Source organism: Anomaloglossus baeobatrachus, chromosome 5 (genome assembly GCF_048569485.1).
Source record: "Anomaloglossus baeobatrachus isolate aAnoBae1 chromosome 5, aAnoBae1.hap1, whole genome shotgun sequence".
Taxonomy (NCBI): Eukaryota; Metazoa; Chordata; class Amphibia; order Anura; family Aromobatidae; genus Anomaloglossus; species Anomaloglossus baeobatrachus.
The window spans coordinates 528,189,429-528,216,220 of record NC_134357.1 but is presented as its reverse complement, the minus strand read 5'-3'; the positions used below and the strand labels follow the sequence as shown (position 1 = coordinate 528,216,220).

General features: G+C 47.4%; 1 protein-coding gene across 1 annotated transcript in view; it reads right to left on the bottom strand.

Moving 5' to 3' along the window:
• The window catches only part of LOC142312163 (uncharacterized), a 196,729-nt gene that overhangs the window by 125,573 nt on the left and 44,364 nt on the right, over positions 1–26,792 (bottom strand). The window contains exon 11 of the mRNA XM_075351065.1: positions 19,781–19,812. Within this exon, the coding sequence (XP_075207180.1) occupies positions 19,781–19,812 (32 nt within the window). The remainder of the gene's footprint in view (positions 1–19,780; positions 19,813–26,792) is intronic.

Below are 26,792 nucleotides of genomic sequence, written 5' to 3'. Positions count from 1 at the left end.
CTCTCTTTTCTCTCTCTTTCTTACAAAGATCCATGCATCCCACTACAAAATATGTCGGACATGAGACCAGGAGATGGCTGTCTTCCCTCTTCTACCCGATACTTTGTGCCAAGAAAAGGATATCCAAGCCTGTGGACCAGAAGACGATTGTGCATCCCACCTTTGATGATGTCCCACCATTACCGCCTGAGGACTGAACTATATGAACTATTATGAGTATTGAGAGTTATATGAAGATATCCAAAAACCAGGATTTAAGATAGTGCTTGAACTGTGTACCACACCTATATCTGCATTCAGACATCATAAGACTCAACAGACAGTCTGGACTTTCATGTGACAAGTGAATCATGCTGACTTAGCTTAATATAAATGAGGAAATACATTACATTACAGAATACATATATTACAGAATAAGCTATTTACTGTTTACCCAATAGGAGACGTGTTACGTATTCTTGGCTCCTAGCCATCTAGTTCCTTTAAAAGTGTCTTAACCTCCGTAATTAAACCAGTCATATTTTCTATGCAGATCCATGTACATTTCTTTGGTCTGTATGGAAGAATATTATGCATGCTACTAACAAATGACTCATGATTTGGATACAGACGGGGTTAAGGTAGATGCATAATTAGATTGCATCACTGTAAATTTATGAACCCCTTAACAAAACCACTATGACTAAATAGAGCTGTAAGGGGTGCAATAAGTGAAAAAAATAATGTGCTTAGGGAATTAAAGCAAGAGGGTACTAAATAATTAGAAAGAAAAATATAAATCAGCCCAGCAAAGATTGAGAGAGAGATTGATTGTCAAATAAGTACAAATAATCTCGAAAAAATGTCTTCAACTACATAAACATTAAGAGACTGAAAAATGATAGTGTTAGCCCCTCCAAAAATAATCTGGGTTAAATGGTGGAAGAGGGTGAGGGGAAAGGCCAATCTGCAAAAGGCCTTTTTCTCTACAGTATTTACTGTATATCCCATGACAGACGTTGGGATCAGGGATACTAGAAATTGTCAACTAAATATCACCTGCTTAAGGAAGTACGATGCCGTCTCAAAAGGACTGGGCCCGGATATCATACACCCACAGTACTGTGGGAATTATCAATTTTTTGGATTAAAAGATGCACATATTCTCCCCAAAAATTGGGAGGAAAATAAGGGGTGCGTCTTAAAATCCAAATGCACCTTACCGGGAGGTGGTGGAGGGGTCACAGCAGGCAGGTGCTGGCTGGGGCCTTTGCGGCGGGCTGTGCTGGGGCCTTTGCGGCGGGCTGTGCTGGGGCTGCTGCAACGGGCTGTGCTGGGGCCGCTGCGACTGGCTGTGCTGGGGCCGCTGCGACTGGCTGTGCTGGGGCCGCTGCGACAGGCCGTGCTGGGGCCGCTGCGGCAGCAGGCTGTAAAGCAGGGACATCCTGAAAATGTTGTTGGTGCGGGGTTCAAATAATGGTGCCTAAAGGTGGCGCATGCGCAGATGAGCTCTCGCTCAAGGTCTCATCTGCGCACGCGTCACCTCCGGTCCATTGATCTCTCAGCAGTGGACGTAAGGAAAATTTCGCCTAGAGGTGATGCGTGCACAGATAAGATCTCAGCTTTTCATTGAGCCGATAGCTCAATCTGCGCACGCACTGACTGCAGACGCTATTTCTTTCAAGCCCGCACCGCCGACAGTTTCTGGAAGTTGCCTACCTCACAGCATCTACAGCATCTGGGACACCTGCCGCCTGCACCACCCGCAGCATCGACCTGATCTACCACCGCCCATGCATCCTGTCACCTTGCTCCACCAACGCTGCCATCCCCCCTGGTAAGAGACCACCGGATTGTAAGACGGACTCCTTTTTTTATTCTCTAAATTTGGGGTGCGTCTTATAATCCGGTGTGTGTTATAAACCAAAAAATAAAAGGTAAGTACTGTTTTTGTGTTCTCATACCATATTTTTTTTTACATATGACATCTCAGTATACTGAAAAAGTGACATTTTTGGTCTTTTTTTTTAACGGTATTCGCCATACGGTATAAGTAATGTGATAGTTTTATAGATGGGGTTGTTCTGGATGCGGTGGTGCTAAATAGGTGTACATTTCTTTGTTTATTTTTGTTTGAACACAAAAGCTGCTGTTTTCATGGCATCACAAGTTTTTGTGAATTTTATTTAACTTTTTTTTATTTTTATTCACTTCGTCCCATTGTGGGACTTGAATATTTCCCACTCTGATTGCTGGCATCATGAACTGAAGTACTCATATACAGCAGCACATAATACCGGTCAGTGACTCACACAGCCTGTAAGACCTTGATTATAGCTGGATCTTACAGGCCATCGTATCCTGGGGTCATCAGATGATCCCAGGGTACCATGGCAACGATTGGCACCCTCGATTAAAATCACAATGGTCCATTCCTGCCAAAGGGTGTCTTTTGACCCCCGTTTAATGTGAACCGGTCAGGTCCAATATGCGATCAAACAAGGGTGGGTTCGCAGCACAAAACATCCAGAGGATTTTTGGAAGTAAAGATAAAAACTTCTAATTTATTCCAGAAGTATAAAAAGGTAAAACATAATTCCTCCAATCAACGCGTTTCAGACACAGACGTCCTTAGTCATGATCATGATGTTTCGTGCTGCGGACCCACCCTTGTTTGATCACTTACAGCCTTTCCTAGTCCTGCGAGCACCGTCCGGATTCAGTCTTATAGTGGTGAAGTGAAATACAACTTTTTTACCTTCAGGTCCAATTTGCACACAGAACCACGAGCAGTTCTGGGTGTATATTGCTAATCCCTGCCTAACTGTTCCAGCATATAGCATAAATAAAGAGATCTTTTGAAAAGGTATTTCTAAAGATCTTATATGCTAATGAGCGAGGGGACTAGTCGCAAGGGCGTTAGTTCCTGCACTCATTCTGCCATGTTAGCATGCCCACAGGGGTGTCCTAATATACTATTCAATGTCAGTGTCATCAGTGGTGACGTGTGTATCTGTGTCCGCTGTCACCACTGATGAGAAGTCCCGGCACATCCAGTCATGCGCACTAGACCTCTCTGAAGCCGGGACACGTATACTTGGCTTCATAGTGCGCATGACTGAAAGTGCCGGGACTTCTGATCAGCGGTGACAGTGGACACAGGTTCGCGCCTCACCGCTGACATTGAATAGAATGTTAACACGCCCCTGTGGGTGTGCTAACATGCTAAGGGGCGGAATGAGCACAGGAACTAACGCCTTTGTGACTAGTCCCTGCGCTCATTAGCATATCATAAGTGATCTTTAGAAATACTTTTAGATACAGGGACAGTCAGGCAGTGGTGGTTCTGGCTGCATATTGCACCTGACAGATTCCCTTTAAGCACTCAGATACTGTTGTTGCGATTGACTCCAGTATTTAAGGGGGTTAATAGACCACGATTTGTTCCAAAATCGGTCAGGACTTATGCCCGTGGTTGTCAGCTGTCATCCGTGGGATTTTCATGTATGGGGAAGCGCTATTTACTTGTTCCTCAGTGCCGTTAAATGGCGTATAGGCGGTTGTTAAGAGGTTAAATCCAATACGTAGGGGATTTTATCGGCCCTGTCCATATGGAAATCTGTGAATATTTATAAATAATAATAATAATATTTTTTTATTTATACAGCGCCAACATATTCCGCAGCGCTTTACAATTCAGAGGGGACATGTACAGACAATATGAGACAATACAAAATAATAAAATTCAAATACGAAGAGAAGTGAGGGCCATGCTCGTAAGCTTACAGTCTATGAGGAAATAGGGAAGGCACAAATAAGGGGGGAAGAGAAAGCTTGTCATATATGGTCCAGCCATCGATTTAATAGGGAATTCAAATCCAGCTGCGTGGATCAGTCGCCAGTCAGAATTTATACAGAGTGTAAAAAAGTACATGAAGAGGAAAGAACCAGAAGATACAGGGACAGGAATTGGAAGTAAATTTTATGAAGGACAGAATAGGGCTAGATTAGATCAGGGCAGTGAGGTGATAGGCTAGTCTAAAGAAATGCGTTTTTAGGGCCCGCTTAAAGGTGTGGATGTTGGGAATTAATCGGATTGCTCTTGGTAGTGTGTTCCAGAGCATAGGCGCAGCTCGTGAGAAATCTTGAAGACGGGAGTGGGAGGTTCGAATTGTTGAGGATATCAGTCTTAAGTCATTAGCAGAGCGGAGGGCACGGGTGGGGTCAAACACAGAGATGAGGGAGGTGATGTAGGATGGTGCGGAACCGTGGAGAGCTTTGTGAGTGAGAGTGATAAGTTTATGTTGGATTCTGTAACGGATAGGCAACCAGTGCAATGACTGGCACAGAGCAGAGGCATCAGTGAAGCGGTTGGAGAGGAAAATGATCCTGGCTGCGGCAATAAGAATGCATTGGAGAGGGGAGAGTTTAGTAACAGGGAGACCAATTAGTAAAAAATTACAATAATCCAGGTGAGAATGAATGAGAGCGATAGTAAGAGATTTTGCAGAGTCAACGGTAAGAAAAGATCGAATTCTAGAGATGTTTTTGAGGTGGAGGTGACATGAACGAGCAAGTGAACGAATGTGGGGAGTGAAGGAACTTATGTACAAACTTATCCTAAAGGTAAATTAACTTTCACCAACTTTATATCTACAGCTTCCATCAGCTTTACACAAACAACACTGGCATCATATAAAATCTATATAGAAAAAGTGTCCGCGAGGAGATAGTGATGTTACATACAGAAAGGATAATCCAAGGGAAAGAGGGAATCTGCACATACCTCCACCTGCAGAGCCGCCACTAGATATATGGTAGATGCTAGACTGTATGGGCTCCTCCCAGGTATGACGGAATTTGTCACGTGATAGGGGTGTGTTCAAAATCCAGCTGGATGTTTCCAGCCAGAATAAGCATTATTTTTCGAAGTCCACGTGGGCATAGAGTTGTTTATAATAGAAGCGGGGTCTGGGGGTGAGAGCTCCAGATAGGGGGGTGCAGGGGGCGGAGGCTGCATGATTCTAGTGGACGGGAGGAAACATCGCTACGCCCCAACCAAGCCAGCCACGTCCACTAACCTGGAAGGAGCTCGTACATTCTAGCATCTACCCTGCAATTTACAGGACCTGTGATGATGTCACATGGAGGGGAGGAGTCAGGGGTCACATGGTCAGCTCCTCAGTGTATGCAGGAGTCTGCTGTGCTCCTTGTCATGGGGCTGGATGAGGGGAAGGTTATGTGTGGGGTCAGGAGGGGTTTACAGTGTGGATGTAGCAGAGCCGTGTGTGTGTGTGTGTATACGAGGTGTACGGAGTGGAACCGTGTGTGTACGAGGTGTACGGAGCGGAGCCGTGTGTGTACGAGGCGTACAGAGCGGAGCCGTGTGTGTACGAGGCGTACAGAGCGGAGCCGTGTGTGTACGAGGCGTACAGAGCGGAGCCGTGTGTGTACGAGGCGTACAGAACGGAGCCGTGTGTGTACGAGGCGTACAGAACGGAGCCGTGTGTGTACGAGGCGTACAGAACGGAGCCGTGTGTGTACGAGGTGTACGGAGCGAAGCAGTGTGTGTACGAGGTGTATAGAGCATAGGCATGCATGTATGACGTGTACGGAGAGGAGCCGTGTGTGTACTTGCCATATGGACCGGAACCGTGTGTGTACAAAGTGTACGGAGCAGAGCCGTGTGTATATGACGTTTATGCACTAGAGATTTTCTGTTTCCTTCTTCGACAAATGAACAACATTAGAGGAGGAGGAGTATTCAGAGTCCTACAGGTATTGGATGATTAAATCGAAAAAGAACATGCAGGAGTATAGGCCAGAAATATAATCAAATCCAAAGTTTATTAAACGAATTCATAAAATTAATTAAAAAAGGAGACATACACTAAAAATCAAAATTAGAGAACACACAATTTCCTAAATATTAAGATCATTGTGCAGTCCTATGTGATTATATCCTAACATAAGTAAAGTCGCAGTATTTTAAGCTTATTTCATAAATTGAATTTTTTCAAAAACACGTAATAAAAATGTAAATGAGATAAATGTAAAAGAACACTGATCAGAATTAGAGAACACTTTTAGATACCTGCAAGTTATTGGTGTTAATCTAGCACCTGGTGCTAATTTTCTTAATTTTCTGTCAAACTCTATGTAACTGGCAGTTGAAGGCTACTTTCACACATCCGGTTTGAGCCGTGCAGCTCAATCCGGCTGTGAAACCTATGCAACGGATGCGGTGAAAACACCGCATCCTTTGCATAAGTTTTTACATGCGGCCGGTCCGTTTTTTTCCGGTTGCGGCACGCTACTGAGCATGCGCAGTGGAAGAAACCGCATGCGGCGTCCATAGGCATGCATTGAAAAATGCGCCGCAGCGGCCGGATGCGGCGCGATGCGTTTTTTTTGCCGGAGCATCGGCTAAATCTGCCGCATGCGGCAAAAAACGGACCGAACGCAGGCCCATGTGGCACAATACGGCACTAATGTAAGTCTATGCAAAAAAACCCGCAACCGGCTGCAAAAAAAACGGTTGCGGTTTTTCTGCAGAGCGCCGTATTGTGCCGCAGAGCAAAAACCGGATGTGTGAAAGTAGCCTAACTTTTCAGTTTGTACTGACTGCAAAAATGGTGTGCTGTTCCAAAGAGACAGGAATCCTTTGGCAGCAGGTTATGCAGATGAAGGCCAAAAGGATGACCCTATCAGTCATAGCAAGAGAAGTTGTCGTTCCAAGTCTGTAATTTTGAGAATATTGCATTTTTACAACATCACAAACTCTTTCAATTCCCCCAAGAAGGCTGGTTGCCTTCGAAAGACAAACGCAATAGAGGACAGGATAATGCAGAGAATCTCCATGGGTAATCATTTCAACACTGCAGCACTGAACAGGGTAAGGATCTGTATTGTCATTCAGTGTCACGACTTTTAAGAGCATTTGGACTGAAAGCCCACTCTACAGTGACCAAACCTTTCATTAGCAGAAAGAATCAAAAGGCTAGACTCCCCTTTGGTGAGGAGCATGTTTTTTTGGACAGAGGAGACGTGGTCCACAGTTCATTTTAGTGATGAAAGCAAGTTTAATTTATTTGGGTCTGATGGGAAACATTATATTCGTCAACAAACCGGGGAAAGACTGAACCGAAAGTGTTAAGAAGTCAGTGAAACGTGATGGAGGAAGTGTCATGGTTTGGGGAATGTTTTCCGCAGCAGGAGTTGCAGAGTGGCAGAGTGAATGCAAGTCTGTATCAGAACTAGATATGAGCGAACCTGAGGTTTGGTTTTCAAACCATGACCCAACTTAAAAAAAACAGGGCTCGGGCTCAGAGTTCGAATGCTTGACTTGCGAACTTAATGCGCTCTGCTCAGTCACGATCAGTGCTCAGCCCTATGCGAGCCGCTTGGAGTGTTTGAACAGCTTGCACTGGGAGTAAAAACAGCGTGACCACATATGGTGCGCAACAAAAAAAAAATATGCCCGCCCACCCTTCCTTGGAAGTGGTCTGCTTATGGCTGGCTGTATGTGGATGGAGACTCAAACTGCCAATCAGTGTTTCCGAACCTCCTCACACAAGATTCAGACAAGTGTGTTTGTTTGCTGCCAACAAACCGAGCCTCCAAAAGTTCGCTCATCTTTAATCAGAACCTTCTTCAACAACACGTGGTTCCTTACTTCATCACTTTCATCATCCTTACTTGAGTGTTTATCACTCAATCAGCCAGCAATTTTCATGCAGGACCATGCCCCCTGTCACACGGCAAAACGGGTAAAGCAGTTCATTGAAACAGAAAGCAATGAAATGGTCAGTCCAGAGTCAAGATCTAAACCCAATAGAAAATCTCTGGAAAAAACTTGGAGACAAAGTTATGGCCAAGATACCCACAACAGTCAAAGATTTGTGGAAGAGCCTGTAAGAAGAGTGGACCAAAATCACCCCAGAGCAGTGTGAGAGACTAGTGATGTCCTGTGGCTGCAGATGTGCTGAAGTCATTCAAAGCAAAGGCCTGTACACGTCCTACTGATTGGGGACTGTTGTTACTGTGGCGCCCCTGACCTGGTCAGGCACCACTGAGTACTGCACCCATGCTGGGGACAGTACAATACAGGTAATCCAGAAGGCTGACCGAGGTGTGACTACACAGGCGCATAGTAATCAGGTCTCACACATGTACCTTTGAGAGGACCCCTGGGGATCCCAGGAGGGGGCGAAGCCTCCATCTCCACTCAAGGGGTGTGGTAGAGAGCCTGGTTGCTAGGTGACGTAGGCAGGCACAAAAGGGAAAAGAGGAGGAGAGAGCAGTCTGAAGCAGAGTGTGGAGGAGTGAGGAGCATGAAGTGGAGCTCAGACAGGAGCAGCAGTGCAGGTCCCAGGAGTGAGCCGGTTTAGTGCAGCAGTCCAGGGAGAGCAGACGTGAGGAGCAGACCCTGGAGCTGTTGCAGTCTAACAGCGTCCGCGCAGTGACTACCGACGGGGGAGAACGGTCACCTGGTAGTGCTGCCCGAACCCCACACACAGCTGGAGAGAGAGCCGCGTAGTGGAAAGTACGGAGACTGTCAGGGAGTACCAGGCCCAAACGGGCGGCAGATCCCGGTGCGGGGATAGATCCACCTTTCCTTGCTAAACCTGCCGGTGTGGGGCCCTTAAAGCCCACGCCACAACACCCCAAAAGCCGCAGCCACGTAGCCACAGTTAGGGCCCATAGTTCACAGGAGGCAAGCAGCTGGAGTGATCTGGTCCAGGCGACAAGCAAACGGCAAACAAACGAGGGGAGCAGCTACTTCCCTGGGTGACCCCCATAGGGACTAAAAGTCGGGGTTACCACAAACCACAGAAGGGCTAAGGAAGGCGAGTCGGTAGTCACCCTCATCAGTCAGCCTGAAGGACACCTGGTTCCAGCCTGGTTCATCCCAGCTACGCCCGGGTTACTCACTCTGCCACCTTCTGTGAGTAAAACCCCTGAAAGACCTTCTGCTTGTGTGGAGTTATTCTGCGCCTTGTGGTTCTACACATCTACACAGGGCCCTGGGGCTTGCCTCACTCTCAGGAGGCTATTACAACTGACTGCACCCACCATCAGCCCCAGGCATCCCTTAATCTGCAGTGGCGGTCCCCACTGACCGCAATTCTGAGAGTGGCGTCACGACAATCCTAGAAGAAGATCTCCTACCTGTGACAGGATCCAGCCGAGTGGAGTCCAAGAAGGTAATGCACCGACACAACACTGGAGGGGCTTCACATCTGGCGTCACGAACAGGATAAGGACTAGACCTGTTCAGACAGGTGACCATGTGCCTGGGCGGTCCGCTTGGAAAATTGGAAGCGCCGCCATATTGCCACCATGGAAAGCGCGCTGAAAAACAACAGCAGCCCGCGCTGGGAGAAGTTACCGCCCACGAAGAGGTGTGGCTACCCAGAGATCCCCTGCAGAGTCCTGACCTCGCAAGTGATGAGAGCGGAGGCGTTCAGAGACGTCGGGACAGAAAGGGAGCCAGAAGCCTGCTGCTGGAAGAGGCAGAGCAGAAACTGAAGAGCCTGCTACTGGAGGCAGCGACGAGTCCGCTGCTGGGAAATCGTGCAGAAGAAGGCACAGAGGAAATGGCGTCTGAACGCAGAGGCCCAGAGCCAGGCTCCGCTGCCTGGTGGTATCGGGAACTTGCCCAGTTCTGCGACCGACTGGAGACCCGGGTCGTAGAGCAGATCAGAGAGGAACGCATGGAGCTGCTGGAGATGGCTGCAGCGGTTCAGGCCTACGAGGGGAGAGCCACGCGACGAGTGCCAGACCGAGCGGCGACGACTCAGACCCCGATGGTGCCACCGATGGGTGAGTCCAGTGTTGCCCCTGCCAACGCGAGTGCCCCGACCCCTGCTGCCACGCCCGCGGTCCCTGAAGAGGCGCCCGGCGCGGCGACGCAAGACCCCACCGCAGCAGCGACGCTCATCCACGCCGCAGGCGAGGTGCTGAACCAGGCCGCAGCCACGCCAGGTGCGGCCCGCCAAGCTCCGATCGCTGCAGCGACGCCCAGCCCAGCCTGCACAGATCCCATCGCAGCTGCGACGCCAATTCAGGCCGCCGCAGCGATGCCCTGCCCGGCCCGCCAAGAACCGGCCACAGTAGCGATGCCCGCTAAGACTCCAGCTGCAACCCTGATTGACACAGCGACGCTGATCCAGGCCGCCGCCATGCTCGGCACGGCCCGCCAAGACCAGGCCGCCGCCATGTCAGGCGCGGCCCGCCAAGACCAGGCCGCCGCCATGCAGGGCGCGGCCCGCCAAGACAAGAATGTACCTCTGTTTACCCCGGCCCGCAAGGCCAGAGCAGACACCGCTCCCCAGTCTAAGGAAGTCCCTGCTAGGAAGTCCCTGATAGGAGAGGACCCCGCATACTGGAAGCTGAAGGCTGACCTAGAGGCCCAGTTCCCACAGGAGATGGTGGACCGGTATCTGCTCCCTCCGCACACCCCCAAGGCGACTTCTGCAGCAACCACGCCAAAGAGTCCTCCGCCCGGGCCTGCTGATGAACACCCATCCCCAGCGCTGCCACAACAGGAGTGCTTAGAAGAACTAAGGGGGAGAGGAGGCCAGGAAGCTGAGGAGCTGACCCCGGAGCCATCAGCAGTGGATCCATGCCCCGCGCCAGAGATGCTGCCGTATTCCCGCTGGGATGAAGAGAGCCCGACACCCTCTGCTGAAGAAGATCTGTCCAGAAACCTCACCTGGGGGCCTGCAGGCAGTGAAGTAACAGCCCAGCAGAATCCAGCCCGTAGGACACGGCGCCGGAGCAGAACCAAGCTTTCCCCTGCACCGCAGTCTCCAGAGCAGAAAAACGAAGTCATGGCCAGAGACTTGGAAGAGAAACGGTTCCTGAGAAGGGCCAAATCCCAGGTCAGAGGCCCACTTTGTCGTGGTGTAGTAGAAGATTTCAGCTTGAAGAGTGGATATGGCTTCATAGTAGCTCCTGGTATGAAAGAAGGCATATTTGTGAATAGAAGGGATGTTAGAGCCCATTTGCCTAGAGGACATCCAGGAAGGAACTTACAGATGGGAGATACAGTGGAATTCACAATGCATCAAGGAGAAAGAGGATGGTATGCACTTGACGTTACGCCATGTACCAGAGATTCCTATAGAAACCCAGCTGTCTCCATACCACAAGAAAAAGAAACAGATACAGAAGAAGAAAGGAAAGATAAAGAACCCACTGATGAGACTACCTCCGATGATGAGAGAAATGAAGAAAGCAACAGGTGCCGCAGCCCTACAGGCCCAAGCCCTGGTGAGGAGGAATCTATGTAAAGTAAAGAAAGAAGTACAGAAGTTACAGTTTTGACCAGTTTGCAACGTTTATAAGTTTAAGCATGTGCCCACATGAACTAATGTGAGAAACCCATAAACCTTAAGGCTATGAACTGGCTATAGCCACAAACTCTCGCAGTGTAAATAGTTACCCCAGAGGTACCACCACCAGAGCCAGCCTGTTTAGGGGCTTGGCTCACCTGCAACCAGGGAGCACGTCCGTTTATGGGGCCTTGGCTCGCCTGCAACCAGAGAGCATGCCTGTTTATGGGGCCTGGCTCTCCACCACAAAGAGGGTACCTGGTCAGCACCAACTGTGGAGGCCGCCTCTACATCCTGCCAGAAGAGGCTGAAGGCGCGGCTCCACCAGGCCAGGTATACCCTGAAACCACCAGACCATGAAAGCCGCCTCTACATCCTGCCAGAAGTGGCTGAAGGCGCGGCCAACGGGAGAGGAAGACTGGAGGAAAGGTCTGGGGAAACGGATGGCCCAGACCTGGTTACCAAAAGAAACCGGTGACCTGCCTCCTGAGAGGGTTTTGGGTGGGTTAACGGACTTGTGGGTGGAGGGTTGTGATGTATGGTACCTGGTGGTTTTAGAATGTTTTACCATGTTTTACTGTTTTTTATGCATTTTAAAATGTTGTCTTGCAGCCCGAGGACGTGCTGGTGATAACTAAGGGGGAATGTGGCGCCCCTGACCTGGTCAGGCACCACTGAGTACTGCACCCATGCTGGGGACAGTACAATACAGGTAATCCAGAAGGCTGACCGAGGTGTGACTACACAGGCGCATAGTGATCAGGTCTCACACATGTACCTTTGAGAGGACCCCTGGGGATCCCAGGAGGGGGCGAAGCCTCCATCTCCACTCAAGGGGTGTGGTAGAGAGCCTGGTTGCTAGGTGACGTAGGCAGGCACAAAAGGGAAAAGAGGAGGAGGAGAGAGCAGTCTGAAGCAGAGTGTGGAGGAGTGAGGAGCATGAAGTGGAGCTCAGACAGGAGCAGCAGTGCAGGTCCCAGGAGTGAGCCGGTTTAGTGCAGCAGTCCAGGGAGAGCAGACGTGAGGAGCAGACCCTGGAGCTGTTGCAGTCTAACAGCGTCCGCGCAGTGACTACCGACGGGGGAGAACGGTCACCTGGTAGTGCTGCCCGAACCCCACACACAGCTGGAGAGAGAGCCGCGTAGTGGAAAGTACGGAGGCTGTCAGGGAGTACCAGGCCCAAACGGGCGGCAGATCCCGGTGCGGGGATAGATCCACCTTTCCTTGCTAAACCTGCCGGTGTGGGGCCCTTAAAGCCCACGCCACAACACCCCAAAAGCCGCAGCCACGTAGCCACAGTTAGGGCCCATAGTTCACAGGAGGCAAGCAGCTGGAGTGATCTGGTCCAGGCGACAAGCAAACGGCAAACAAACGAGGGGAGCAGCTACTTCCCTGGGTGACCCCCATAGGGACTAAAAGTCGGGGTTACCACAAACCACAGAAGGGCTAAGGAAGGCGAGTCGGTAGTCACCCTCATCAGTCAGCCTGAAGGACACCTGGTTCATCCCAGCTACGCCCGGGTTACTCACTCTGCCACCTTCTGTGAGTAAAACCCCTGAAAGACCTTCTGCTTGTGTGGAGTTATTCTGCGCCTTGTGGTTCTACACATCTACACAGGGCCCTGGGGCTTGCCTCACTCTCAGGAGGCTATTACAACTGACTGCACCCACCATCAGCCCCAGGCATCCCTTAATCTGCAGTGGCGGTCCCCACTGACCGCAATTCTGAGAGTGGCGTCACGACAATCCTAGAAGAAGATCTCCTACCTGTGACCAGATCCAGCCGAGTGGAGTCCCTGAAGGTAATGCACCGACACAACACTGGAGGGGCTTCACATTACCTTCAGAAAATTTAGATAGAATCTATATCTGTGCTACAGTCATTGCTGTTCTCTAATTATGATCATCACATTTTGGGCAAAATACATTATTATATTACATTATTTCTGAAAAAAGCAAGTGATCAGACATTGTTCTCTAATTTTGAGCTCCAGTGTATATGAGGCTGTCAAATTCAAAGAGACCACATGGTCTATCTTCTTACCAGACACCTTAGTATTTTGTTTTACAATATTCGGTCCAATGCCATTTCCCCGAAAATAAGACCTAACCTGAAAATAAACCCTAGCATGAATTTACAGGATTTTTGGCGTATGCTTCAAAAGCAGAGCCGACGTTAGTGGGAGTTAAACTGCGCAATTTCTCAGAGTCCCCACTCTCTTTGGGACCCCAACATATGTATCCCACAGTTACGATTTTTTAAGGACTTATGATGACTTTACAGTCATGTGACCAGAGGTCACAGAAGTCTAAAAGAACTGAACAGGAGCTGCATTAGGGAGAAAGGAGAGTAAACTAAGCAATTTCACATGCCCCCCCCACTCTCCTAGAGGACCCAGAGTTTATATCCTGATAAGACTGCTTAAGGACCTTTGTGACATCACGTCATGTGACCAATTACAGTGGTCAAATTTTAACTTTCTGTTTCCTGTTTTAAACTATAATGTCTCTCTGTATTTTGAGGCGCTGATTTCAGAAATGTAATTAGAATTTCTGTAGCACGTACCATTTCTAATATATTTTCATTTTACGATTATAATAAGGACTGTACATGTACTGCAGGGAGTTAGCATGGGGGAGAGATTTTCCCCCTCATTAGCTAACTTAGTTGTTGCAGCGTGGGAGGAAAGAAATATTTTTTGTGAGTCTAACATTTATAAAAATAATATCATAATTTACGGTCGTTATATTGATGATTTGATTATTGTATGGAAGGAAGGGTTTTTTCAGCAAGAACATTTCATTGCATATATGAATAATAATATATTTAATCTAAAATTTACATTTAACTCTCATAAATTCAAAATTAATTTTTTGGATATCAATCTGACAGGTCATGTACATGATGGTTCAATTGAAATTCGTCCATATAGAAAGCCCACTGATAATAATTCGATCCTGCATGCTAGTTCTTGTCATCCACCATACGTTATAAGTAAAGGCCCAGTCACACTAAACAACTTACCAGCGATCCCAACAACGATCCAACCTGATAGGAATCGCTGGTAAGTTGCTAGGAGGTTGCTGGTGAGATGTCACACTGCGACGCTCCAGCGATCCCACCAGCAACCTGACCTGGCAGGGATCGCTGGAGCGTGGCTACACGAGTTGCTGGTGAGCTCACCAGCAACCAGTGTCCCAGCCCCCAGTCAGCAGCACCGCGTGGAAGCGATGCTGCACTTGGTAACTAAGGTAAATATCGAGTAACCAACCCGATATTTGCCTTGGTTACCAGCGCACACCGCTTAGCGCTGGCTCCCTGCTCTCCTAGCTACAGTGCACATGGGGTTAATTACCCGATGTGTACTGCAGCTACATGTGCAGAGAGCAAGGAGCCGCGCACACTGCTTAGCGCTGGCTCCCTGCTCTCCTAGCTACAGTACACATGGGGTTAATTACCCGATGTGTACTGCAGCTACATGTGCAGAGAGCAGGGAGCCGCGCACACTGCTTAGCGCTGGCTCCCTGCTCTCCTAGCTACAGTACACATGGGGTTAATTACCCGATGTGTACTCCAGCTACATGTGCACAGAGCAGGAGCCGGCACTGACAGCGTGAGAGCGGCGGACGCTGGTAACGAAGGTAAATATCGGGTAACCAAGGTAAGGGCTTCTTGGTTACCCGATGTTTACTGTGGTTACCAGAGTCCGCAGAAGCCGGTTCCTGCTGCCTGCACATTTAGTTGTTGCTCTGTCGCTGTCACACACAGCGATCTGTGCTTCACAGCGGGACAGCAACAACTAAAAAATGGCCCAGGACATTCAGCAACAACCAACGACCTCACAGCAGGGGCCAGGTTGTTGCTGGATGTCACACACAGCAACATCACTAGCAACATCGCTGCTACGTCACAAAAGTTGTTCGTTAGCAGCGATGTTGCTAGCGATGTTGCTAGCGATGTTGTTTAGTGTGACTTGGGCCTTAACATCCCCACAGGTGAACTTATCAGAATCCGCAGAAATTGCAGTGATAACAAAGTTTATCAAGCAAAAAGAGATAGCTTTTAATAGACTTCAGAATAGGGGATATCCAAATGGACAATGGATAAAGCAGAATAATTTATTAATAATACAAATAGACAGAATTTATTAACCAACAATGGAGATAAAAAAACAGAATTCATATAAATCTTCTGCAATTGTTTTCACCACTAAATTTAGTCCTCAATATAAAGATATAATACAAATAATAAAAAAATATATTCCATTACTGAATCAAAATCCGATATTGGCTACCACATTGAAAAAAAACTCCATTAAATATTTTCAGTCCTAGCCATTTAAAAATACTGCTAGTCTGAACAACACTTGGCTTTCACAGAAGGGTTTCTTTAGCTGTGGTCACTATCCATGCAAAGTGTGCCTGTATGTAGAGAAAGGAGATTCGTTTATTTCCTTTTCCACTAACGCTTGTCATCAGATAAATAAATACATGAATTGCAATAGTGAAGGGGTTATCTACCTGATCGATTGCAATTTATGTCATAAACAATATGTGGGTTGCACAATAGGACCGCTTAAAAACCGTATAAGGCGTCATATTTCTGACATGAACAAAACAAATTTATGCGGTTCTTCTGCGGTAACCAAACACTTTGTGACATGCCATGGTGGTAATTTAAAAGGATTTTGTTTTAGGGCTATAGAAAAAGTCAATAAATTAGACAGAGGGGGAGATTTTCAACGGAAAGTTCTCAATCGTGAATCCTTTTGGATGTTTAAACTAAATACTAGAATTCCTTCAGGGCTCAATATACGCCAGGATATGATTACACAATATAATTAATTGTTGAAAATTATTCATGTTATCATGTTTTTAAAATATTTTTTCACTTTTTTATATGCTTCAAATTTTATGGTGTTTTTTTTCTATTCCCTGAACGCTGGTATCTAACAGATGTAGAGTAATTAATTAAGTAACTAATTGATTGTGGGTTGGATCCCAAGTGAGAGGGAAGTCTGTTTGTATTATATATAGAGGTATTGCACTGTTTGTTAAATATCCATGAATAAGAACTTACGACACAGCGTTATGTCGAAACGCGTTGGATAACTGTACCTTGTGGATGTTGTCTGTCCATTTTTAATGAGATGAAAATAAAGAAAAGGTTTTAATCCATTTGCCTATGATCCGCTGGACTTCACTTCTTCTGAATTTGTTTCCCTGTGCCTGGGATTTCCGTGCAGGATCAGGTGGTCCACTCCTTAGATTTACACATCATATCATATCATCGGTGAGCTGGAATACTTTTCTCTTGGTACAAGTCAATGAAGTGCAACATGTCACTTAAAATACATCAAATAAGATCTGCTCGCTAGTCTGCATCTAAAAAGGAGTGATCCCACTATGGAGAGCTGTTGCACTGAGTGGACTGACATGAATCATGGCTCCAACACGAGAAATGCCAATTGAAACAAAATAGAGAATTCTCAAACTCTTAAAAAGGGTAAATCGTAATGTTGCAAAAGATGTTGGTTGTTTACAGTCAGCTGTGTCTAAAATCTGGACCAAATACAAACAACATGGTAAGGTTGTTAAAGGCAAACATACTGGTAGACCAAGGAAGACATCAAAGCGTCAAGACAAGAAACTTAAAGCAATGTGTCTCCAAAACAGGACATGCACAACAAAACAAATGAGGAACGAATGGGAGGAAACTGGACTCAATGTCTGTGACCGAACTGTAAGAAACCGCCTAAAGGAAATTTGGGATTTACATACAGAAAAGCTAAACAATAAAAAGATGACTGCCTGAAGAGAACATGTAAATTTCCACAGTCATTGATGATTGGGGCTGCATGTCAGGTACAGGCACTGGGGAGATGGCTGTCATTACATCTTCAATAAATGCTCAGTTTACATTGAAATTTTGGAAACTTTTCTTATCCCATCAACTGAAAGGATGTTTGGGGATGATGAAATCATTTATCAAGATGATAATGAATCCTGCCATAGAGCAAAAACTATGAAACTATTCCTTGAAAGAAGACACAAAAGGTCAATGACATGGCCTGCAAATAGTCCGGATCTCAATCCAATTGAAAATCTTTGTGGAAGTTGAAGAAAATGATCCATGACAAGGCTCCAACCTGCAAAGTCGATCTGGCATCAGCAATCAGAGAAAGTTGGAGCCAGATTGATGAAGTGTACTGTTTGTCACTCATTTAGTCCATGCCTCAGAGACTGCGAGCTGTTATAAAAGCCAGAGGTGGTGCAACAAAATACTAGTGATGTATTGGGGTGTTCTTTTGTTTGTTTTTCGGGATTCCATAATTTTTTCCTCATAATTGAGTGATTCCATAATTTTTCCCCTCTGTTTGGTCTTGAAAAGTAACAGTTACTGACTAGCACATTATGGTTTCATGCTTTTTTTAGTGTTTCTTAAAGCCAGAAAGTTTACATTTGAAATTACTTTAGTTTTGTGCCATGTCTGTGATCTGCTTTTTTTTTTTTTTTTTTTTTTTTTTTTATACAAAAAGTAAACAACTGAATGAACATCCTCAGAGCCAGGTGATTCCATCATTTATGTCAGGGGTTGTATAAGTGATGAACGTGGTGAAATGTTTCATCAAGACATTTCTCAGATGGAGAAATGTACCAGGGAAGGTGTAGTCCTTCGATGCTGGGTGATATTGTTAGACTCTTGTCCGTGAATCATCAGACAGTCATTACAGTGTAAAAGAAAATCAATGGTAAAACATTTCTAAACTTGATTGCTGTTGCTGACTTTTGCTTCGGAATATCACATGCCACTACAATTTTGACAGTATTCAATGCAATTGCATTTTTTCTAAAAAGTTCTTGTGTGATAGAGCAATTCTGAAGTTATTTCTGAACTCGGCATGAAAATTCCGATGAGATTCACCCATTTTCATGCAGGAAACAAAAACCTTGTTGAACAGTGATTTTTTTGCTTTTCCATAAGGAAGCAACCAAAAAATAGGTAACAGTGGAAAAAAATAATATATATATATATATATATATATATAATATATATATATATATATATATATATATATATATATATAAATTTATTACACATGCGCATACTGCTCAAAAAAATGAAAGGAACGCTAAAATACTACATAGCTTTCAACGAATGAAATATTGCAGTTGCAAATCTTTATTCATTACATACAGTTAGGTCCAGAAATATTTGGACAGTGACACAATTTTCGCGAGTTGGGCTCTGCATGCCACCACATTGGATTTGAAATGAAACCTCTACAACAGAATTCAAGTGTAGATTGTAACGTTTAATTTGAAGGTTTGAACAAAAATATCTGATAGAAATTGTAGGAATTGTACACATTTCTTTACAAACACTCCACATTTTAGGAGGTCAAAAGTAATTGGACAAATAAACCAAACCCAAACAAAATATTTTTATTTTCAATATTTTGTTGCGAATCCTTTGGAGGCAATCACTGCCTTAAGTCTGGAACCCATGGACATCACCAAACGCTGGGTTTCCTCCTTCTTAATGCTTTGCCAGGCCTTTACAGCCGCAGCCTTCAGGTCTTGCTTGTTTGTGGGTCTTTCCATCTTAAGTCTGGATTTGAGCAAGTGAAATGCATGCTCAATTGGGTTAAGATCTGGTGATTGACTTGGCCATTGCAGAATGTTCCACTTTTTTGCACTCATGAACTCCTGGGTAGCTTTGGCTGTATGCTTGGGGTCATTGTCCATCTGTACTATGAAGCGCCGTCCGATCAACTTTGCGGCATTTGGCTGAATCTGGGCTGAAAGTATATCCCGGTACACTTCAGAATTCATCCGGCTACTCTTGTCTGCTGTTATGTCATCAATAAACACAAGTGACCCAGTGCCATTGAAAGCCATGCATGCCCATGCCATCACGTTGCCTCCACCATGTTTTACAGAGGATGTGGTGTGCCTTGGATCATGTGCCGTTCCCTTTCTTCTCCAAACTTTTTTATTCCCATCATTCTGGTACAGGTTGATCTTTGTCTCATCTGTCCATAGAATACTTTTCCAGAACTGAGCTGGCTTCATGAGGTGTTTTTCAGCAAATTTAACTCTGGCCTGTCTATTTTTGGAATTGATGAATGGTTTGCATCTAGATGTGAACCCTTTGTATTTACTTTCATGGAGTCTTCTCTTTACTGTTGACTTAGAGACAGATACACCTACTTCACTGAGAGTGTTCTGGACTTCAGTTGATGTTGTGAACGGGTTCTTCTTCACCAAAGAAAGTATGCGGCGATCATCCACCACTGTTGTCATCCGTGGACGCCCAGGCCTTTTTGAGTTCCCAAGTTCACCAGTCAGTTCCTTTTTTCTCAGAATGTACCCGACTGTTGATTTTGCTACTCCAAGCATGTCTGCAATCTCTCTGATGGATTTTTTCTTTTTTTTCAGCCTCAGGATGTTCTGCTTCACCTCAATTGAGAGTTCCTTAGACCGCATGTTGTCTGGTCACAGCAACAGCTTCCAAATGCAAAACCACACACCTGTAATCAATCCCAGACCTTTTAACTACTTCATTGATTACAGGTTAACGAGGGAGACGCCTTCAGAGTTAATTGTAGCCCTTAGAGTCCCTTGTCCAATTACTTTTGGTCCCTTGAAAAAGAGGAGGCTATGCATTACAGAGCTATGATTCCTAAACCCTTTCTCCGATTTGGATGTGAAAACTCTCATATTGCAGCTGGGAGTGTGCACTTTCAGCCCATATTATATATATAATTGTATTTCTGAACATGTTTTTGTAAACAGCTAAAATAACAAAACTTGTGTCACTGTCCAAATATTTCTGGCCCTGACTGTAGTGGAATGCGTTGAGAATAATAAAACAAAACAAAAAATGATCAATGTAAATCAAAACTAATGTCCCATGAATGGATTTGGAATGATACCCAAAATCAAACTAGATAATCAAATTACAGGCTGATCCAACTTCATTGGAAATGCCTCAAGACTAGGAAATGAGGCTCAGTAGCATGTGTGGCCTCCACATGCCTGTATGACCTCCTTACAATGCCTGGGCATGCTTCTTATGAAGCAACAGATGTTCTCTTGAGTGATCTCCTCCCAGATCTGGATTAAAGCATCATTCAACTCCTGGACAATCTCTGGTGCAGTGAGACATTGGTAGATGGAACGAGACATGATGTCCAAAATGTGCTCGATTGGATTCAGGTCTGGGGAACAGGCAGGCCGGTCCATAGCATCAATGCGTTCATCATGCACGAACTGCTGATACACTTAAGCCAGATAAGGCCTAGCATTGTGATGCATGAGAAGGAACCCAGGGCCCACTGTGACTGCATGTGGTCTCACAATGGGTCTGTGAATCTTATCCCGTAACCTAATGGCAGTCAGGGTACCTCTGGCTAGCGCTTGGAGGGCTGTGCAGCGCTCCAAATAAATGTCTCTCCACACTATTACTGACCCACTGCCAAACCAGTCATGATGGAGGCAGCAGAACATTCTCCACAGCATCTCCAGATGTGAATCTGCTCTCATCTGTGAAGGACACAGGGCGACAATATAGAATCTGCCAAACTTGGTGTTTTCTGGCAAATGCCAGTTACCCTGCACAATGTTGGGATGTAAGCACAACACCCACTTATAGATGTCGGGTACTCATACCACCCTCACAGAGTCTGTTTCTGACAGTTTGAGCAAACACATGGATATTAGTGCCCTGCTGAAGGTAATTTTGCAGGGCTCTGGCACTGCTCCTGTTCTTTGCACAAAGGAGGAGATAGTGGTCCTGCTGCTGGGTTATTGCACTACTGCAGCCAGAGCCGGATTATAGGCGGGGCTTCAGCCCCGGGGCCCCCACCAAAAGAGCTTCCAAGGGGGCCCCCACCACCAGGGCCATACTTGCCACCCGTCAGCAATTTTTTTTTTTTTCTTCACACCCTCTCCCCCTCCGTAAAGACAGTCTAAATCAGCTGTGTTTTCGGGGGGGGGGGAGCACCTACATTTATTTGTATCTGCGTCTCTAAGATGCAAAAACAAACTGCGGGCGCAGGACGCTGATTGACCCCGGAAGTACCAGCGCCTGTACTTCCGGGGTCAGAGGTGTGCCTGCTCCCTGCTCTGCTGCGGCGTCCAATGCTGCGGATGTCACAGCAGGACGCCGCGGACGTCACAGCAGGACGCCGCGGACGTCACAGCAGGACGCCACGGCCGCGGAGGAGAAGACCCACGCCACGGCTGCGGAGGAGAAGACCCACGCCGCGGCAGTGGAGGAGAAGACCGACGCCGTGGCCGGGGAGAAGACCGACGCCGCGGCCAGGAGAGGAGACTCACTGGAGCAGGAGGATGGCCACGGCACCGGAATATCAGCAGGAGGACGGCGGCCTATACCGGAGCAGCAGGAGGATGGCATCAGAGCAGGTAAGGGCAGAGCTGAAGAAAGATGTGTGGTGTGATGCAGAGCTGTGTGTGTGTGTGTGTGAGAGTGTGTGAGAAGCAGAGCCGTGTGTGTGTGTGTGTGTGTGAAGCAGAGCTGAAGAAAGATGTGTGGTGTGATGCAGAGCTGTGTGTGTGTGCGTGTGAGAAGCAGAGCTGTGTGTGTGTGTGTGTGTGTGTGTGTGAAGCAGAGCTGAAGAAAGATGTGTGGTGTAAAGCAGAGCTGTGTGTGTGTGTGTGTGTGAGAGTGAAGCAGAGCTGTGTGTGTGTGTGAAGCAGAGCTGCTGAAGAAAGATGTGTGGTGTGAAGCAGAGCTGTGTGTGTGTGAAGCAGAGCTGCTGAAGAAAGATGTGTGGTGTGAAGCAGAGCTGTGTGTGTGTGTGTGTGTGTGTGTGTGAAGCAGAGCTGTGTGTGTGTGTGAAGCAGAGCTGAAGAAAGATGTGTGGTGTGAAGCAGAGCTGTGTGTGTGTGTGTGTGTGTGAGAAGCAGAGCTGTATGTGTGTGTGAAGCAGAGCTGTATGTGTGTGTGAAGCAGAGCTGAAGAAAGATGTGTGGTGTGAAGCAGAGCTGTGTGTGTGTGTGAAGCAGAGCTGTGTGTGTGTGTGTGAAGCAGAGCTGTGTGTGTGAAGCAGAGCTGAAGAAAGATATGTGGTGTGAAGCAGAGCTGTGTGTGTGTGTGGGAAGCAGAGCTGTGTGTGTGTGAAGCAGAGCTGTGTGTGTGTGAAGCAGAGCTGAAGAAAGATGTGTGGTGTGAAGCAGAGCTGTGTGTGTGTGTGTGTGTGTGTGAAGCAGAGCTGTGTGTGTGAAGCAGAGCTGTGTGTGTGTGAAGCAGAGCTGTGTGTGTGTGTGTGTGTGTATATGAATCAGAGCAGTCTGTGCGGCACCCCAGAACTATATGGGTCCCCCAGAGTGCTAAGCCACCCATCCCAGTAATGTGTACGCCACCAGAGCTGTTTGCCACTCCAGTAACGTCTATGCCCCCCTAGTAACGTCTACGCCCCCTGCCCCTCCTGTAATGTATATATTGTAGGCCCCAGCCCCTCCTGTGATGTATATACAGCAGTGCTGTGTCAGTGTGCATGGTGTGCAGTCATGTCAGTTAGTGATGACCATCATGCAACACAGCCACATCTCCTGGAGGAGCTGGAAACAAGCGGGGGAGGGGAGTGATGCTGCTTGTGACTTCTCCATATTAACACCTGTAATGCGTCTGTGTCTGCATGTGTGTCAGTGTATATGACTGTGCATATATTTGTCTGTTTAAATGTATTTTTGTGAATTTGTCTTCAAATATGTATATGTACGTATGCCTGTATGTGTATGTGCGTGTCTGTGTGTGGATGGGGCCCACTGAGACTCAACCGGGGACCACAAAAACCTGGAGCCGTCCCTGGCTGCCTTAACATTGGGATCAATTAAAAATATGTAACTCTACTTTCTGTGTATAAGTGACGGCTGTGAGTGATCCTGGACTGTATCTGTATTGTACTGTGTGTATAAGTGACAGCTGTGAGTGATCCTGGACTGTATCTGTATTGTACTGTGTGTATAAGTGACGGCTGTGAGTTATCCTGGACTGTATCTGTATTATACTGTGTGTATAAGTGATGACTGTGAGTGATCCTGGACTGTATCTGTATTGTAGTACTGTAAATCTGAATGTGGCAGAACAGGATAAGATACATATTCATTGGATTTATATCTAAATGCTACAGTTCGTGCTCTACTATTATGGCTAAAAATGTTAACGTTTATGGGGCCTCCACCAGATTTTCTGCCCAGGGGCCCCCACCAACCTTAATCCGGCCCTGACTGCAGCCCACCTTCCCATTGTACCACCCCAGAGTTGGTCAGGTTGCTCGGATCTGGGATCGTGGTGACTTGAGGGGCCCGGACCCGGCTCAGCGGACACTTGGATCCATGAAAGGGGGGGTATTTATAGGGGATAAGTTTGTGACAGCACCTATGGGTTGCAGTAATAGGAGTACCGCCGCTGCTGTAGGGAGTACCGGGGCAAATAGAGTGAAGCAGCCTGATGTTAAGCGGGCTTTACACGCTACGATATATCTAACGAGATGTCAGCGGGGTCACGTCGTAAGTGACGCACATCCAGCATCGTTAGTGATATCGTAGCGTGTGACAGCTATGAACGAGCAGAAATACTCACCTTCTCATTCATCGCTGACACGTCGCTCATTTTCTAAAAATTGTACGTCCTGTTGTTCATCGTACCCGAGGCAGCACAAATCACTCGGTGTAACACCCCGGGAACGATGAACACAGCTTACCTGCTTGCCGCCGGCAATGCTGAAGGAAGGAGGTGGGCGGGATGTTTACGTCCCGCTCATCTCCGCCCCTCCACTTCTATTGGCCGGCCGCTGTGTGACGTCGCTGTGACGCCGAACGATCCTCCCCCTTCAGGAAGTGGATGTTCGCCGCCCACAGCGAGGTCGTTTGAAAGGTAAGTACATGTGCCGGGGGTTACAGCATTGTGCGACACGGGCAAGAAATTGCCCGTGCTGCACAAACGATGGGGGCGGGTGCAATCGCAAATGCGATCACACGATTAATTGTAACGTGTAAAGCAGGCTTTAGTCCCTCCACAGGTAGGGATGGCCCCGGGCTCAGGGGTGTTGGTGATATTTGGGAGCGCAGGGTGCAGGGGAAACAGGGTACTCACTGTGGGTAGTCGTGGTGCAGGATGAGGATGATCAAGTAGACACATACACTGCAGATAAACCAAGTTCTCTGTATGTCACAGTTGCTACAAGGGAGCCCCGTCCAGGTGTCCACTCCCATCGGTGTCACTTGATGGTCCCGGAACCTACCTCCGTGCACAATTTTAGTGTCTGTCTGTGGCCGCTCGGCTTGAAGCGGTTAGGGCCCCGCTACCCTTGTAAAGTGTAGCTGTGCTCTTGGGAGCTGGCATTTGGGACTTCAGTGGGCTGGTTTTGGCTGGAAAATCCTGTCCCTCGCATTGTGCTGATGCCCCCAATCTCTGATCTCTGTGGAAAGGTCCCTGAAGGTCTCCTTTATCTGCAGGTTAATTGCCAGGACGTTGAATCGGCTCCTGACCTAGGGTTCTGTACCCCGTCGTGCTCGGTACCGGTCAGTTTCTTTTGGGTTAGCTGGTGCCGACAGTCCTCCTAGACTATGTCCGTCGTACCCTTTCCAATGTCACTGCCTCCGGTCCTCGACTCCTCTGGTCCCTGACCAACTTCTGTGACCCAACCACGGTCTAGCTCCTCAGGAGCTCACTCTCCCCAGCTCCTCTCTCCTCGAGGGCTCTCCCTCAACCCTCAACTCAACTACTGTCTCACTTCCCTCCCACCAGTCTGCCTGACCCCTAGGTGGATGGCCCTTTTTCAGGTAGACCATCTCACTGGTGTGACTGACAGGTCATGATGTGAGGTGTTGATTGGGATTTTTTGGTGCCTGTTAGTAGTGACACCGGTTTCTTAGGAACCTGGAACCATGGGGGGGGGGGTAGGCCCTGCACCCTGGGTAAGGATGATATCAGGCCCTGCACCCTGATTTACTCAGTGGCGCCACACCATCTCCTGGTGCACTGGCCTGTCTCCTGCTATCTGCTACATGCTCTGGACACTGTGCTGACACACACAGCTAACCTTCTTGCTACAGCTCGCATCGATGTGACATACTGGATGAGCTGCATCACCTGAGCAACTTTTGTGGGTTGTAGATACTGTCTCATGCTACCTCTAGGGGTGAAAGCAATGTCAAAATGCAAAAGTAACGAAAACAACAGCCAAAAAGGATGAGAACAGATAAATGGTCTGTGGTCACCAGATGCAGAAACACTGCTTTAGGCCCTGTGAGCACTAGGCGTTTTTACCCACGCTTTTACCCGCGGTTTTGCTGCAGAAATTTCTTGAGAAATGTTTGTAATCTTCCGGCAGACATTTCCCAGCAAAACCTATGGGAAAAAAAAATATAGCTGTGCGCACACTGCGTTTTTTTTCTCAAGAAAATTCTTTCTGAAGATTTTCTTGAGAAAATTTCTTGAGAAAATGTGCATGTCCCTTCTTTTCCGCAGGTACCTGTGGCATACCCCCGGTATTTCACTCCATTCACTGTAATGTAATTGCGAAATTTTGGGGGTATACCGCGGGTAGCAAATGATGTGCGGTATACCCTCGGTATAGCCGCGATTTACCTGCGGTAATGCTCATCGCTGCCTGCAGTTTTGCAGGAAGTGATGTCATTATGACAGAAGAGGAAGCGGACCAGAGTAAACACACACACATCACACTCCCTGGACGCCGCACAGAAGCACTTCCGTGTGACCTCCAGGTGCCCGTGCAGTCTGTGTCCTGCTGCAGCCCCGCGACTGCCAGCACAGCAGTGTCAGTGTCTGCCCGCAGTATCAGCAGCTTGTCACCCTGCAGTGCTGGCAGCCGCGGGGATGCCGAGTGCTGCTGTCAGGAGGATAGATGAGATCATTACCTGCGGTGACGATCTGCTGCCTCCTGACGTCACCGCCGTCACTGCTGTCTATGCCCGTGGCCCGAGACTGTCACTAGCGGTGACGTCACGGGCTCTCGCAATACTGCTGAGAACGCGGCGGGCAAAGAAGGCACTGACAGCACTGACGTGAGCAGTGCAGGAGATCATCACAGCAGGTAATGATCTCATCCATTCTCCTGACACCAGCACTTGTCATGCCCTGCAGTGACCTGGGCTGACCTATTGATGTTAGCTCAAGTCACTGCATTACTCTCCCAGCCAATGGGGAACATTCTGTTCTTCATTGACTGGGACAGTGACTATGGTATGGATTGCCGTGGGACCCCCTTATTGGATCTTGTCAATACATTGGTGAAAGAGGAAATGTGGGGAGTGTTTTTTCAAATAAAACTTTTTTGTCTATTTTTTATTTCTTACTGACTGGGTTTGTGATGTCGGGTATCTGATGGACGCGTGACATCACTAACCCCAGGGCCTGATGCCAGGTGACATTACACATCTGGCATCAACCCCATATATTACCCCGTTTGCCACCGCACCA